The 17784-nt window shown below is 44.4% G+C and overlaps 1 protein-coding gene across 1 annotated transcript; it reads left to right on the top strand.

Annotated features, from left to right (window-relative positions):
• The first annotated feature begins 471 nt into the window (after positions 1–471).
• On the top strand, positions 472–16736 carry dqx1 (DEAQ box RNA-dependent ATPase 1). The gene is made up of 12 exons (XM_083983419.1): positions 472–783; positions 2431–2789; positions 4909–5102; positions 8134–8608; positions 10157–10465; positions 11043–11142; positions 12231–12389; positions 12782–12973; positions 13149–13274; positions 14174–14364; positions 14460–14650; positions 15792–16736. Exons 2-12 carry the CDS (start codon positions 2490–2492, stop codon positions 15985–15987), a joined length of 2433 nt encoding a protein of 810 aa, XP_083839545.1. The 5' UTR covers positions 472–783; positions 2431–2489; the 3' UTR covers positions 15988–16736.
• The last annotated feature ends 1048 nt before the right edge of the window (positions 16737–17784 follow it).

Below are 17784 nucleotides of genomic sequence, written 5' to 3'. Positions count from 1 at the left end.
TTGCAACACTTATAATGTGTTTTTGTCTCTGAATATAATCTAAAAACATATTAGTTTGTGTCACAAATTAACTTTACCTCAAAATTATTGTGATAAATTTTAAATCTAGCTACTGTAATTGTGCACTCTGCGTGGTAATGGGTGTGCGCCTCAAGGTGGCGCCCTGCTCACATCGGAGTGAGACTGGACAATCGACTGTATGGACTGGACTCATTACATAAGATAGGAGGTTTCACTGATGGTAACATTAGCAACAGTAGATAACAGAGGATCATCATTACTACCAGTTCTTCCGACTGCAAAGAACGGAACACACTGTGTTGAACTGAAATTTATGAAGCGTTTATTTCCATAACACCAAGCCGTCCGAGTCATGCAAACGATATATGAATGATTAAATAAATACAAGCAAAGAAATCAATTTTATTACCTCATGCTGTTTTTTTTCCCGAGGCGCCCTGAACGCACCACGAGGTTTGACAGCTAGACAGCCAAACATGGCGGCTGCTAGCCACAGCAGCTAACCGACAGCTGCGTTGTTTATCGTCCGTGTCAGCGGTCAGCACGGCAGCAGGGCCGGAGAGGAGTCACGGTAACGGACGGTGGACGTCGGTTATCTCGCCTCAGTTCTGTTTTTTATTTTTATTTTATTCAAGCACCGTTGTTGTCCGGTATGTGAGGGCGGGCTCTCAGCCCCAGAGGACGGAGGACAACAACAGCAGCGGGTTGAGGGCGGACTGTTCCTGCTCAGCTCCTTCACCTGTCTGCCGTCATGTCTCACAGGTAAGACGGTGTCCCAGTGTTGGACACGTTATTGCTGTGTGTGTGTGTGTCAGCTCCTGTTTGTGTGTTTCTGTGTCGTTGTGTGTTTGTCTGTGTGGCTGTCAGCTGACACGTCGCTGCTGGCGGACTTTACATAGACAAGACAATACAAGATAAGACAAGAGAGAGAGGGTGATTTGGTCCAGGGCGGGTCTGGCTCAGGTGTCCTCACTTCATCACCACACACCGGTCCAACTACAACATGGAAACCGTGTTCTGGTCCATACTGTTACTCTATCACATTATCTCTTACAGTAACAGTGCTTTTCAAAATAAAAGCCACGCTTGAATTCCTGTGTGTGTCAGTTGATTAGGATCCATTGTTTTGTCCACACTGACCTGGACACCAGTGGAGGTGTGGCTCCACCCGTGGGTGATTCACATCAGACAAACCCTTTCATCTAAAAATATCAGCACTAGACATAGTAGGAGGATAACATCTCTTGATCTCACTGAAAAAATGTTGTTGTGTCTTTGTCTTTGATTTGTGGACTAATGCTCATCTTTTGTTTTAGGGATGGTTGGCAGAGGTGTCTGCAACTTCCTTTAGTAGTTATTTAATCAAATACACAATGACTCATGTCCTCCACAGTATAGTACAGTTGATAAGTCATCCTATCAGATGCTTTCATCTAAAGCCATTTGTCATTGAAATTCCAGTGCATTAGGACAGATTAAGCTGTATGTAACTGTGCTGTAAATATGACATCATTTTTTCACCCATAAAACCATTTCCTTTAAAAAAAAATTTGGCATCTTTATTTATATAGGCTAGCACATGTCATACCAAGGCAACTCAATGTGCAAAACATTTAAAAAGAACAGCATAAAACAGCATAAAAACAAACAATTTAAAAAAATTTAAATTAAAAGTAAACATTAAACACAGAGCTAAAAGCAAAAGTGAAGAAGAATAAAAAAGTAGAAGAAAAGAAAATAGATAAAGTTTAAAGTTCTTAAAAAGAGCTCAGCTATAAGCACATGAAAAGAGAATTTTTTTTAACCTGGATTTCAAAGTGCTTACAGTCGGGGCTGATTTCAGTTCTGCTGGTAGTTTGTTCCAGTTGTGTGCAGCATAACAGCTAAATGCTGTATTTGAGCTCCTTGGCTAATGTGGCCACAGTCAGTGATGACAACATCAGATTTACAGGGCCGCTGCCTGTATCAGTGGGATGCATAATATAATTTGTCTGTCAGCTTTTTAATTCATTTAATTGGATTAGCCAGAAGTCACCCCTTTGCGCATTAAATCAAAGGCTGTCTAATAATAGTAGCCCCAGGAAACACAGATTCTGTCCATATTTATACTTCAGGCCCTCCGCTTGGTGCTCAGGTGCCTGCAGGCCGTCCCCTCTGAACAGGCCCGGTCTGTTGCAGCTGCCCCACACACTCCGTTGGCATCTGGGTGGAGACAGACATTCCACAGTCACATACCAAACATGTTGCCGGCTCCTGGGCCAGGCCCCGGCAGAGACACGAGGTCCTGTGGCCCCTGAGCTCTGCCTCACGTTGATGTTTTCACTGAAATCAGTTTTTTCTTGCCGTGTGACTTGGTTTTGGAAGTTTATTCTCACTTCAGACATGATTTATTCTTTGACTCCTCCGCAGGTCGTCCCTGGCCTCTCTGTGAACCAGCCCGTCGCTACCTAACCCCCCACCTTCTGCTGATGATGTCCTCGCCACCAGCGAAGGCCTCCGCCACCTCTGCCCTCGACTCTCTGTCCGTGTCTTCCCTCCTGTCCGGGGACTTGGACGACGAGGGCGATGAAGGGAGAGGGGAGGGAGACCTCGGAGACCTGGAGGTGAACCCGTACGACGGTTTGCCCTTTTCTTCGCGCTACTACGCCATGCTGGAGGAGAGGCAGAAGTTTCCTGTGTGGAGGCTGAGGCAGAGTCTGCTGGAGCACCTGGAGAGCCACAACATGGTGTTGCTCAGTGCACCGAGTGGGACTGGAAAGAGCACGCAGGTAACCAGGAACCAACAGGGCAATCAACCAAATCACATGTAAATCTTCTCTATTCCAGACCCAAGTCCCGATTCCAGTGAAAGGAGTCATTTATCCAACGCCTTGTTTTACTGAGTCTGACTTGATTGATTGTGAACTTCTTGAGGACAAAATTGATTTTGTTTGTTTGACAGTGCACAGCTCTCAGCCATACCAGAGTTAGCTACTAGCTAATTTTCATCTGTAGTCCCCGAGCAGGAACAGAGGACATGAAGTGTTAAGACAGAAATCTAACACTATCGTACAAAACAAATAAGCATACACAAACAAATATAAAAACATAGTCACAAAAACAGCCTTTTCAGATTGTTGTTAAGTATAACAAAATTACAAACCAGTAGATTGTGAGCCAATGTTTGAGTTTATGATTGAGTTGATTTAAACCATGATATTATCTTGAATTTAAAACCAGTAAAGGTGCTAATCTCTCCGATCTCACTTGGTACTGAGTTCCAATAATTCGTGGCTCTGACAGAAAAGGCCGGCCTACCAAACTCAGTACATCATTTCCAGTGTTAATGTTATTATAATAAGTTACTGCTAATAAATAACTTAGGTCACCTTAATCAAACCTAAAATCATATGTAATCATTTGCACAGTCAACAAAACATTTATATGATGGAACAAAGAGTTGTTTAACAGGGGGTGTGATTTAGTCACATGACGACATGGTTACAAAATCAGTCACCTGTTGGCTGCTGGTTAATGGGCCACATTTCACTTGCTGTGTCATTGTCATGACAACAGAAACATAAAACATGTCAGTGAGAGCAGCTTTATTGTGAACTATCTATTAAAGTACTATATATCAGCACAGAGAGGAGGAAAGAGAAGAAAAAGAGCTGAAACCAGCTGATACTCACGGTCCAACTGTTAGTTACCTGTTTCCTCCTTGAGATTTTTAAAGCGGTGAAGTTGTCTCCTTCATTTTCTAGCTCGTGTTTCCTGTTGTTACAGTCAGCTGAGCTCTCTCAGACACTGCACAATTTGTTTGTAGTAACCAACACGGCTTTCACCATCTGATCTATTGCAGCTTTGTTTAAATATTTACCCAAGGTTCAGTATTGTTCATGTTTGTTTTCTCCATTCATCCAAGGAGTTTACTGCAGCGCCTCATTGATGTATTACAGGAGCATGTCCATGGCCACAGTGTTTGCAGCCATAAAGATAAAGACATGGAAAAAATATCTGATATTTGTTGATGGAGGTTGCATCAAACATGTCTAAATTTAATGATGATGCTTTTTAAATAATATTGTCTCAGAAGAAACAGCCTAGTTTATAGCCGTATAGTGTAAGATAGATCTACTGTATGTAAAGCTCCAGTCAAGTTTTGGATCAGTGCAGTGGTTTTGTATGCGGTTCTCTGATTTGTGTAGCTCCACACAGTCCTACCACAAAGTCCAGACTGTGTGCGGACATTTGAACAGGTCAAAGAAATACAGCAGTGTGACAACAAAAGGGTGGAGAAGAGGAATTGGAGCTCAAAAACAAAAGAAACAAAGGCAGGTGTCAAATGCTACACAACTAATATGGGTTTGATTTCTGTAGCTCCAATTAAAAATGTATGTATAAAGATGTATTTATGTTTCATTGACAGCTCTCATGAGTCTTATGAGTGAAGCACAAACAGCAGACAGACTCAGTCGTAGCAGCTGGTCAACATAGTGGAGTGTTTAGCAGTGAAGAGCTGGAGGAGACCAAACACAGAGCTAAAAGAGAGGGAGCTGAACTGAGACTGGTCAGGTGGTCTTCAGTCCTCATGTTAAGATTGCTGTGAGACAGATTAGCCCCACTGAGGACATTTAACTCCTCTTCTTCCTCCTGTTGAGCTGTTGAACCCCCCTGGACTTACACTTCAGGAAGCCAGTGAACAAGTAAGAGTTGTTTTTCATAGTCAGATCTATGAAAAAGGTGTCGTGTGAAAGTAGCATGTTACACAAGCTCACCTTGTCTTTTAGGGTTTAAGGTGTGCCTCAGAACAACTGAGAAGGTGTGTGTGATCTCTCAGGTGAGCATCATATTACTTCTTCCTTGTTGAGCTCACCCCCACCCCCACCCCCGTCTTTGTCCCTGCAGGTACCACAGTGGTGTGTGGAGTACGCTCTGTCCTACGAGTTCTCCCAGGGCCTGGTGTGCTGCTCCCAGCCCCACTCCGTGGCAGCAGTGAGTCTGGCCCTGCGTGTGGCTGATGAGATGGACCTCAGTCTGGGTCTGGAGGTGGGCTACAGGGTGTCTCATGACGACAGCTGTACATCTGACACCCTGCTCAGGTGAGGATGAGACGATGATGAGCACATAACGTAACATTTAAGTAATGACTCTCATTTTCAGTTGTACCGTCACAGCCGCCAACAGAAAACTGTCTCCATGGATCTACTTTGTGATGAGAACTGACACGTGTTCAAACAGTACAGACACTGACGTTTTCATACAGACACTTGTGTGTTGCATGGAAATATTCAGTTACACAGCTATTGAGAACAGAAAGACTAAAACATGGAAATTACCCAGATTACATTGTGGTCAATGTGGCTCTTTTAACATGGGGGTCAATGGAGAATTGCTAACTTCTGGTCCCAGCCCCCAGTGACCGCCGAAAAACGGTAGCTTTTTGAACGCGGAATTGGTATTCACTTGTAGAACCCACAACTCCCCCCTTGGTCACAACTCGTCCACGAGAGTGTTTTGGAGTTGTTGGATTGTGTATTTGATGAGTTTGATGAGGGAAACCAAGAAATGCCATTAGCCTCTGTAGCGTAGTTCTGAGCAGCTCGCTGCTCTGCTCCGCCGTTCTAAAAATAGCTTGCACCCTCATGTTGACTAAGGGCTGGAAGAATTATCAGAGTCCACCGTCCCTTCTCTTAGTTACAGGGGGTCTCGGCGTAGCAGTGAATTTCAATGCAACGGTTGCAAAGGGACACCGGAGCTCTTCGTAAAAAAACACACACAAAAAAACATCCAAATACCTCCATGATGCTCGTATGTAATGTCCGTCTTGTGCTGAAGCCCCAAATTGCGTAATTGTCCCGAAAAAAATTAAATAAGTCTATATTTTAAGCTTGTTTGTAGCGGAAGCTTCTCGAAGCTCCTCTTCCTGGTCCGTCCAAATCTCGCGTGATTCGCAGTAACCGCACTGACGCCGGCGCAAATCACGCGAGATTTGGACGGACATTACATACGAGCATCATGGAGGTATTTGGATGTTTTTTTGTGTGTGTTTTTTTACGAAGAGCTCCGGTGTCCCTTTGCAACCGTTGCATTGAAATGAGAGACCCCCTGTAACTCAGAGAAGGGACGGTGGACTCTGATAATTCTTCCAGCCCTTAGTCAACATGAGGGTGAGTAGATAATGAGCGAAATATCATTCTAGGGTGAACTATCCCTTTAAGATTTTTTAAAATCCGTCAGACGTGCCCCAGTTTGACAAAGAGGATCCCACTTATTAAAACATACTGTGATCCATTAAATGAGTTTGAGTTCCTGTTGATGTGGATCAGGTGTAGTGCTGTCCTCCTCGGAGCCACGTCGACGTCTTCACTGTGGTGTCTGATGTTACCTGGTTTTTGTTTAGCTGCAGCCACGCCTCAACTCTGTTCTGTTCCTACAGAGACAGTAAAAAAAAGTTTTCTGACTGTATTCACTGAAAACTGATCCCCGATGAAATCAATCAGTGTTCACCCCAGAGGGTCACATCCCATCCCTGGGTGTCTGCCATTCAGCAGAGTTTGTTTCCATGGAGCACAACAGATCTGAGAGCAAACATAAATGGCAAACAGTTTAATTTAGAGACCACAGACACAAACCAGGCACAGCCTCAGCTCAGCCAAAAACAACTTAGAGGAGAGGATGAATACATTATGAGAAGGAGGAATGCAGAATCAGCAGGTAACGGCATGCTGAAGTGAACCACTGCCCCTGTCTGGAAATGATTTTAAATTTCTCCTATAGTACACTCTGAGCACCCTGACTGAGGCGTACAGAGAAGTCCAGTAAAGAGACAGAGTTGGACCCATTTTTATTTGTAGGTACTAGTGGTGGACTTTAGTGTCTTGTGGCTGAAATGAGTATTACAAAAACAAACATGAAAAGAAACTCTGTCTTTCATCTGTACAAAGTAGAATAAACACGCAACTGATTGGCAAAATAATATAAGCTCCATGGACCTTTTCATCTCCTCGGCATATTAGACAACACTTCATAACAGATGACAGAGAAATACATGAGACTGATGAGGCTGGTTTATATTTAGAGAAACTCAGTTAACATAATATTGTGAAGTCTCATTAAAGATCTGAGTAATGACTGAAGGAATCTTCGCTGTCTGAAGTAACAAGGATGTTGAGAAGTTGGAGTCTGTCACGTGTCTTACTAGTCTCGTTTACATGCAGTGTTCTCCTCAATCTGATTGAAAACAATCAGATTAAATGAATCTTATTCCATCTGTATACATGAACGCTAAATAAAGCGATCCACATTCAGTCCGCCTATACATGGCCCCAGCTGAAGCCGATTACTGCTGTGAGACTGACCGCTGTGAGTGTTTTGGGATGGAGTCGGGGCTTATGGCAGTGATAGGTGCTTTCACGTCAGAGTCTCCAAACCGCCTATCGACTGGTGTTGAAAATTAGCACATGTGCTAAACACACCTAAGCAAAGCATCTGGTCTGTCCACTGGAACAGTCTCAATGCATTTGTGATGTCCATATCAAATAAATAAACATAATAATAATAATAAACCAGAAACGTCTTTAACAGCAACGGGAAAAGTCGCTAGATTTGTTGTGAGTCGCTTTTGACAAAAAAAAAGTCGCCAGTTTTAGCGAGAAAGTCGCCAAGTTGGCAACACTGCTTTGACTTTCCTATTTCCTGTTTCCTACTGTACGTCAATGTGTGACCCCTACGTACTAGGGCGCGCATGCACAGGATGAATAATCCACTCTATCAACCCAATCCACTCTATTCAGCCGTTTATATGCAGCATCAAGCTGATTATCAGTCGGCGTAGCCTAGCTCTTTCAATCTGATTGGAAATTTAATCAGATCAGGGTGAATCTGATCCGCTAAGGTGTTTACATGAGACATTTTGAATCTGATTGACCTATTAACCTGAACAAGATTTTTGTACCCATGTAAACATGGCTACTGTTAAACCAGGAGTTAATCAAAGCTCTCTAGTTTGATCTCTCCTCCGTGTTGACAGATGTTGTCACTATGTCTATAGACTTTAATTAATGAGCCTGAGGATTAAAAAAAAATCTATGAAATCCATTCATGTTTTTGGTTCCTCCCTCATTATTTCAGGTTTGTGTCCGACTCTCTGCTGCTGGAGGAGATGATGTCGGACCCCCTGCTGCATCAGTACGGTGTGGTGGTGCTGGACGAGCTGCAGGAGCGCACCGTGCCCACCGACGTGCTGCTGGGCCTGCTCTGTGACGTCTGCCGCCAGAGGCCCGACAATTTCCGGGTGGTTCTCCTGGCCCACCCGACGCTGGCCCCTCGCCTCTCGGCCTTCCTGGGACCCTCCGTCCCTCACCTATCCCTGGACGGCCGCCTGGCTGACCCCGCTGCCGGACGTCAGGAGGAGGAGGAGGCAGGAGAGGAGGAGAGGGGAGGGGTGGAGGAAGACAGGAAGACTGTGGAAACGAACAGGGTAGAGACGCTGTACAGGGAGCTCTCGTCTGGGAGGGAGCCCGTGGCTGCAGCCTGTCACATGGTGCTGGACCTTCACAGGAGAGGAGAGGAGGGGGACGTGATGGTGTTTCTGGCCAGTGCACAGGTACAAGTCTTAAACTTTAGATACCACGGACAGGATGGGAAATAAACCCTTTTTTTTAAGTCTCTAAGTATAAAGAACAAGCTCTTAGCTCTTGTGTGAAGACAAAATATCTACATGTATTTGTCCCAATATTTGTCAGATTATGTTTCTGATTTCAGTCTAGGTGGATTTGACACCATGGTGGTGGTTGTAGGTGATTACAGTACCAGACATCCCAGAGATCTGGATTAGAATGGATTAGTTCTCAGAAGATGAATCACTAATTGTTCTGATAAATTATTAATTTACACATCTTTTCAAAGTGACTTCCCCTGTTGCACGTACATGTGTTCAAGTGTGATGCTGTGTGTTTGGAAGCGTAGTAACATAAAGTGATACTATTGATTAGTGTGAGCCTGGTGGCTCCCTCCACAGATGGACAGTATCTGTCAAGGCACAGCCAAACAAACAGGCTGAGGGGATGAATGGCTCCAAATGTAGAATCTGTTCTGATTCCAGGTGTGGTTTATGTTCAGTGTGTATATGCACCATTTCTTGTTGATCCAGTAAGAATGGATACATACAGTCTGAATTAATAAGATGGATGGTGGCCAGACAACAATGACTAAAACACATCTCAGACAGGCAGAGGCAGAAATGCAAATACAAGGAACAACTCAGTGGGGGAGCAAAGTTTTAAATTTATCAAGTGAATCAAAAAGTAAAAGCAAATGAAAGCAAATAAGGAAGATGATGAGACGACTGATTGGTCCAGAGCTGTCTTAAACAATGAATCAGATTAAATACTGGAAACAAACTGGACTGAACAACTGAGCATTTTAATCAGTCAAATGGTGCAACAAGAATTGAACATTGATTCTGTTGGTGAAATTAAGAGAATTCATGAAAATACAAAATGCAAAAAACAGTTGTCAGAGCAGGACTGATGAGTAAAACTAAATGATAAAGTCGTAGTAGATTTAGTTATGTGGAAGAAACTTCATCACTGCCCATCAGCACCGGGTTTTGTAGTTTTTAGCAAAAAGAAACTGGTTGAAATTTCTTTCTGTGGTGAACTGGAGAGTTTCACCACCTTTGTCTCAGAGTGGAGTGAAACCAGGACACAACAACCTGAGAGGCCTCCGGTGCAATGCAGGTGTCTGGTGTCCTGACACACACACACACACACACACACACACACACACACACACACACACACACACACACACACACACACACACACACACACACACACACACACACACACACACACACACACACACACACACACACACACGCTGAAGGTAGATGACAGTATACAACAAACTAGAATAGTATATCTGTCAGTAGTTCTCCCTTCAAGCCCAAAGTTTGTATATTGACTTTCATTGTGAAAGTCTCTAATGAAGGTGAACTCCCACTGAGTCAACATCACCACACCTGCTGGTCGTCGACTCTGTGTAGCTCTGGTTCCCTTCATCAGCTCAAATAAACCTGCACAGTGTCTGTGGAGTCTATATTTGAACAAGTGGATTCAGACTCCCTCTATCTCCCTCCCTGTCCGTGTAGGAGATCGAAGAGTGTGTGGCCCTGCTGGAGAAGGAGTGTGTGGCTCTCAGTCCTCAGCTCGGTCCCCTCAGGGTCCTCCCCCTCCACGCTGGACTGGGTGGACATGCCCAACGGGTCTACGACTCTGAGCCCGAGTCTTCCTCACTGAGGGACAACGACGGCTCCCAGGGGGCAGGCGATGGCTCGGTGCCGGGAGCCAGAGGGACGGGGGTCAAGAGGAAGGTTATCGTCACGGATACGCTCTCAGAGGCTTCGTTCTCCCTGCCAGACATCCGCTACGTCATAGACACCGGCCTTCAGCTGAAAAATGTGAGTTCATGATGAGTGCTGACAAACTGACTGATTTAATTACAGACTGTCATGATCCTGTTATGTCTCCGTATTTGTTTATTATAATATGCGATAAACGCTATATATACATTATTTGAATTGTGCTTAAAGGGATAGTTGAACATTTTGGCAAATTTGGCAAATAATCCCTATAGTTTTAGCAGTAGGTTTGTTACTTTTAATTGTCGGTGCAAGCTATTTTTAGAACAGCGGAGCAGAGCTGTGAGCTGCTCAGAGCTACGCTATGGAGGCGGATGGAATTTCTTGGTTTCCCTCATCAAACTCACAACTTGTCCACCAGAGCGTTTTGAAGTTGTTGGATTGTGTATTTGATGAGTTTGATGAGGGAAACCAAGAAATCCCATTAGCTCTGCTCCGCCGTTCTAAAAATAGCTTGCACCAACAATTAAAGGTAACGAAACTACTGCTAAAACTATAGGGATTATGGCAATGGGCCAATTTGCCAAAATGTTGAATTATCCCTTTAACTGTGAGAGACGAACAACTGGACTGAAGTGAAAGCAAAACATATCTACTATGTTTCTTTGATGGTCAGGTTTACAATCCACAAATCAGAGCCAACTCACAGGCCCTGAGGACGATCAGCAAACACCAGGCTGACATGCGAACTCAGAGGATCAACAGCCGTCTCCCCGGTAGGTCAAAGGTCACTGCTGATGGTTGGGTAACTCCCAGAGAAGACTTTTCCTAAATGAGAGCTGCGTTCCAATTGTGGTTAGAGTCGCCCTCGTCGATTTGCCCTCAGCCCTTTGTGATACATCACATGGAGGCCACTTGGAGAGCAGAGGGAAAGTGAGCAGAAGAGGGGTTGAAGAGATAAATTGAACACACTTGCCCTCGTTCACTGTCAGCTTAACAATCATGGGTGGACCACAAGCCGTTGGTGTAGCTCTATAATGGCTCTTATGATAAGAAATACCTTCATAGAGTGATGGACTGGCCATAGGGCAATATGGATAAATGCCATGTAATGATGCAACCGTGTAGAAAAAGAAAATGGGGGCCGGTGTTTGAGTTGCATTTTTCTTGCACCACTGCAATGCATTGTGGGTGATATCAGGGCCGTTGTATAGGGGAGAAAGGTGATGATAATTCTAGGGGCCCAGCGCCCATAGGGGCCCACAAAAAACCCCAGTAGTCTAATCTTTGTATGACTGATTTACTCTGCATAAGACCCTGACTAATACTCATAGTAATGCTGCATTATCAAAACAAAGTAGGCTAAATAAAAAATGATAATACATATGTAGTCTAAGAAAACAAACTGGAAAAGTCAGGGAGCAGGGGCCCACTTTAGTATTCTTTCAGGGGGCCCAGAATTCCTAGCAATGGCCCTGGGTGATATACAGCTCTGGAGACCAACGATGCTGACTCGATCCCTCAGACCTCCAAGGATCGATTCACCAAGTTCATCAGCACATCAGCTTTTCAGAGAAATGTAACAACACTTATGATTTGCTGCGGGCGACTCAAACCGCTACTGGAACGCAGCACAGCTCCCATTTGAAAATGTTTGACTTTGGTGACTCCTGGTGGCAAAATAAAATAAGACACTGTGTCAGCTTCTGCATCAGTTGGGATTGTGTAAGTGTTTATTGATATTTTAGAAACTACAACATAGATGATAGAAGATGGATTTCATTGCCAAAACCAGCTTCATAGCCGATAAGCAGTGTCCTTCCTGACCAGTCACCACTTCTCTCTTCTCCTGTTTGGTCTGCAGGGCTGTGTCTGCGTCTGTACCCCCAGTCTCTGTACGATGACAAGATGGGCGAGGCTCATTGTCCAGGGGTGGTGGAGGAAAACCTAAGTCACTTGGTGCTGATGCTGAAGAGGCTGGACATCGCCGACATGGGACAGTGCAAGTTCCTGGACAGACCAGGTACCCAATCGACCTGCTGAATAACAAGAGTCTTGGGGAGAGTCTGAGAAAGATGAGGAGATTGTTGTCGCTGTCATATCTGTAAATATAAGACTACAGCCTGTTAGCTTAGCTAGCCTGGGTCAGAAGTGACAAAATCCACTGGTGCTGTAAGTGTTTTTCGTAAGAGTCAGTTTGTTACAGTCTAATGTTTCCCAACAAACAATCAAAGAAAACAATACTCCAATTTGAGAAATGTTTGGCAAAGGATTGAGTCTTTTTATAAATGTGTGTATAAATTAACGCCACTGAATGTGACTATTCGGCTTGCCTGCCTCTAATTCCCATAATGTTCTCTCCTCCTCCCCTCCCTCCCTCCCTCCCTCCCTCCCTCCCTCCCTCCCTCCCTCCAGCCCCTGAGGCCCTGATGCAGGCCCTGGAGGACCTGGACTACCTGGCAGCTCTGGACGATGATGGAAACCTGTCGGAGGTGGGGATCATCATGTCAGAGCTGCCGCTGGAGCCGTCGCTGGCTAAAGCTCTGATCGCCGCCTGCGAGTACGACTGTGTAGACGAGCTGCTCACGATAGCCGCCATGATCACAGGTGACTGGAGAGGAGGGAATCAGTTCACTGTAACACACACTCACACATGCAAACTAGAGTCAAAAAGACAACGGATATGATCTAATCGTATTGATCCCTAGTAGGCATCACATTTTGAATCACGATTCATTTAATGTACTTTTTGAAACCTGTGGTCTGATCTCTGTCCTGTCAGCACCTTCCTGTTTCATGATGACAGACCCCAGCAAAGAGGAAGCTGCCATCTCTCACTGGAGACCCCTGATGCACACGGAGGGAGATCACATGACCCTCATCAACATCTATAAAGCCTTCGTAGAGCGTAAGTAGACTTGATGTACACATTCAGATTAATAATAATAATAAACTTTATTTATAGAGAACTTTTCAAAGGAGAGTACAAAGTGCTTAACAGAGAAAATGAGGATTACAGTTAAAACAAGAAAATAAAATCCAGTAGGAAATGGTAAAACACAGGGGATAAAATTAAACATTAAAATGACAATAAAACTGGCAGTGCTGTATAGAAGAAACAGTGAAAACTCAGGACATGCTATACGAAATTCCATACGTGGAATGAAGAGAGCCTCCATTCTCCTTCGTAACAAGTTAAGCCATTTATTAAACCATCACAATTAGTCCAAAGCAAGTGTTCACATGTGTGCCATCTCATAAAGAGTGCTGTGAGAATTTCTGCACCAGTTAATGTGTCCCTTTTAAAAAGGACACAAACAGACCGACAGGATGGGAGGCGAGGGTAAAAAATTTAGAATAGTTAAGATAGTTAATCCTGCATAGTTCTTCTTTAAGTAGAGACTTGACACAGACTCCGACCATCTTATTTCCTCGGGCAGGTCGTTCCAGACGGTTGGGGCTCTCACAGCAAAAGCTTTGCCCCCTTTAGTTTTTAACCTGGTCTCTGGTATAGACAGAAAACCACTGCCTGAGGATCTCAAATTACGTTGGGGTACATAAGGGGTTAAAAGGTCAGAGATGTAATCAGGAGCCAGACAATGAGGAGCTTTCAAGGTTATCAATAAAATCTTGAAATCAATCCTAAAACAAGATTTTCTTTGGTTTGATTGGTCGATTCATGTCAGTGACCGGGTCCCAGCAATTACAGTGATTTGGTTTTGTGTATGAAACCCAATGAAGAGTCAGCATGTGTGTGTGAAACCTGCAGCACTCAGAGGTGTGTGTGTGTGTGTGTGTTGATTCCAGATAACCAGGATGAGGCGTGGTGCACGACGAACTTCCTCAGTCACGCCTCCTTACGACTGGCCACGGTGATCAGGGCGGAGCTGCTGGAGGTGATGCAGAGAATAGAACTCCCTGTTTCCCCTCCTGCCTTTGGTTGCCAGGACAACTGCACAAATATCAAGCGCGCTCTCATCTCAGGCTTCTTCCTCAAAGTAAACAACTTGTTTTGTTTCACGTCACCGTCTCGTCCCATCTTGCTCACCTCCTTACTCATGAGGTCATGACGAACGCTCCCTCCTCTCCTCAGGTGGCTCATGATGTGGACGGCTCAGGTAACTACCTCCTGCTGACTCACCGCCACGTGGCTCACCTGCACCCCTTCTCTTCCTACCTGTGCCGCCAGCCGCGCCCCGACCCCCCCAGCTGGGTCCTCTACCATGAATTCACCATCTCCCGCGACAACTGCATCCGCATCGCTTCAGACGTCCACCCCCAGATGTGAGTCCAGCTGTGAGACTTGTTTTGGAGATGGTTAAAATGCAGATTTTACAGTAGTAGACAGTATATTTAAGATTGTCTTAGTCGAACAGTTCAGATTGTAAACAACCACAGTGGTTTCACAGTGTTCCATTCAGCAACTCTTCGGTGAGGGTGTAAAGAGGAGCCACTGAAAACCAATCTGTCATTTGCTTCAGGTTTAAAGGAATAGTTCAACATTTTGGCAAATTGGCCCATTGCCATAATCCCTATAGTTTTAGTAGGTTCGTTACCTTAATTGTTGATGCAAGCTGTTTTTAGAACAGCGGAGCAGAGCCGTGAGCTGCCCAGAGCTACGCTACGGAGGCTAATGGGATTTCTTGGTTTCCCTCATCAAACTCATCAAATACACAATCCAACAACTCCAAAATGCTCTGGTGGACAAGTTGTGACCTGCACATTCACCACGCTATGAGATAATAACGGAATGTTACGAGACAGAGTTGTTTTCAAGGTAAATTCATGCAAAACCGCTGATGCACGTTCCTGTCGAGGACAGTTTTTCAGCAAGCAGTCTCTGCATTTGCCTCGAAAACAACTCTGTCTCGTAATGTTCCGTTATTATCCGCACTGTGACACTGTGAAGCACTTTGTGGTTTCTACCTGTGAAAGGTGCTATACAAATAAAGTTTATTATTATTATCTCATAGCGTGGTGAATGTGCAAGTGTTTTTTTTTCCCAAATTTGAATGTTAAGTTAGCAGATTTGACCAATGTTTTAGTGATAATTCTGTTCGGTCTTTCCAATTGAGTAAAATATATTTTTGGGGCCTAAATTGTAGAGATGAAGATGAATGTTTGATAAAGAGGAGAAGTCACCAAGCAGGGCTACGGTGGGGGAGAGTGGGATGCTGAGGTTGAGGATCTTAGATAGCTCTCCCATGACCTCTGACCAAAACTGTCTGACTGGGGGTCAGTACGAGAATAAGATAACCAGATAATGTAAATGAAGCAGTGCTGATAACAGAGTGAGACTGATGTCGTCATCTGATAGAGAGAGAGAGTACTATTAATCTGTCCCTTTAATGAATACCGTGTCCTATATAACCAGCCCTACATGTCTCCCACATAACAACCGTCCTCCCCTGTGTCTCCGCTTCAGGCTGGTGGAGCTGGCCCCTCAGTACTACCTGGGGAACCTGCCGTCGAGCGACGGCAAGGAGCTGCTGATGGAGCTGAGGCAGAATCTGCAGCCGCACGGCTCCGAGCAGGACGAGCTGGGCAAGACCCACAGAGACTCTGAGGGGACGGGAGACGGCCACAGTCAGTCCAGCACCGAGCTCTGCGTTGTCCAATGAGGCGCGGCCCGCTCAGGAGACGACGCCACACACACACACAGCCGTCACTTTATAGTTTGATCTGAGATTTGGTTCCTTTGTATGAGTTTAGTCTGTGTAATTTCAAATGACTGAAAACACTAATGTACAGTAATACATCCTCCACTCAGTGGCTCCGGAAGATATTCAAACCTTCGTGTTCTCCATGTTTTCTTGTGTCTTAACTTTAATTTTTTTTTTTTAATTTTATTTTAAATTCTTTTTGTATTTAATGAGGGATTTCTATGTTTCTAAATTATTCTATAAAATAAAAAACTGTTGTCTTGTGTCACTGTGAGTTTACGGGACACAAAACTATTTTTAAATTGAAAACTGGAAACGCTGAAGAGGTTAGAATATATCGAACCACTGAAACACTTGAGATTCCCTTTAGAAGCAATACGTACTCCTGCAGTGAGCTGAGACACTGTTATTGCGCAACCGTCGACCTTTATCCAGATGCCGTTCACAGCTGTGGACTGATGAACAGCTGCTCAGGGCTGTAATCTGTAGCAGTGATGCACAGAGCTTCTATTTTCTGCTTTTCTTACTCTTTGTATAATGTTTCCTGTGGTTCCCTCTGACCACAGGTGGACTCGCGTCTATTTAACAGTATGTATCTGATACAGACTGAGCTTTAAATAAAAGTGTGTTTTCATGTTTGACACATTTCAGCCGAGTGGTTTTTACCTTTCACCTCCTGCTCTCTGTAACACCAATAACCCTGTGCTGTATTAAAAAGACCATGTGCAGATTGATTCCCCAGTATTCCTCCGTTTGTCCTTGTGAGCTCGTGAGCTCAGGTCCTCAGGTGCAGGATGATGTGATCGGTCCGGTGTCTTCGCCGGAGACAGAAACATGTCTGTCTCTGAGGCTGAGCCTTCGTCTTGCCAAAGGACTCATCCGTCCAGTCTGTTGTAAGTAAAGTTTTATTTATAAAGCGCAGCGCTTTAGAAATGTGGCAGCTACTGGAGTCATGTGCTCCCTGCACTGTGTCTGCAGGGTTTCAACCATCTATTTAAAGAAAGACAGTGGTTCAGTCCAGAGGACACAAAGACATGGACTCATGTTTTAGCATTTATGGAAGAATAAATAGCCTGTGGTGGTGCAGCGGTTTGTTCGGTTGTCTCACAGGAATTCAGCACTGCAGCCTCCTCCACCGTCCAAACACATGTATGTCATTAAAGGGATAGTTCAACATTTTGGCAAACTGGTCCATTGCCGTAATCCCTATAGTTTTAGGAGTAGGTTCGTTACCTTTAATTGTCGGTGCAAGCTGTTTTTAGAACGGTGGAGCAGAGCCGTGAGCTGCTCAGATCTACGTTATGGAGGCTAATGGTATTTCTTGGTTTCCCTCATCAAATACACAATCCAACAACTCCAAAACGCTCTGGTGGACAAGTTGTGACCTGCACATTCACCACGCTATGAGATAATAACAGAACGTTACCAGACAGAGTTGTTTTAGAGGCAAATGCAGAGACTGCTTGATGAAAAACTGCCCCCTACGGGAACGTGCATCAGCTGTTTTGCATGAATTTACCTCCAAAATAACTCAAGATCGTACAAGAATGGGATGGATTTTTTTTTAATGTGCTATCTGTAGAGGTGTGGCATAATTCTGTGTTTATCATACCTTCACACCTTATACAGTACCTAGTTATGAACTCTACTTGTTGATATAAAAATATAGATAAGTGCAATGGGAAGAGTCAATCAGCTGCTGCAGGTGGTTTACTTTCCTGATGTGGTCACAACTCAGCAGCAGTCGGTCACAAA

The sequence above is a fragment of the Trachurus trachurus genome (assembly GCF_905171665.1).
Source record: "Trachurus trachurus genome assembly, chromosome: 12".
Lineage (NCBI taxonomy): Eukaryota > Metazoa > Chordata > Actinopteri > Carangiformes > Carangidae > Trachurus > Trachurus trachurus.
The sequence above is the reverse complement of the archived record's forward strand: the minus strand, read 5'-3'. Positions and strand labels throughout refer to the sequence as shown.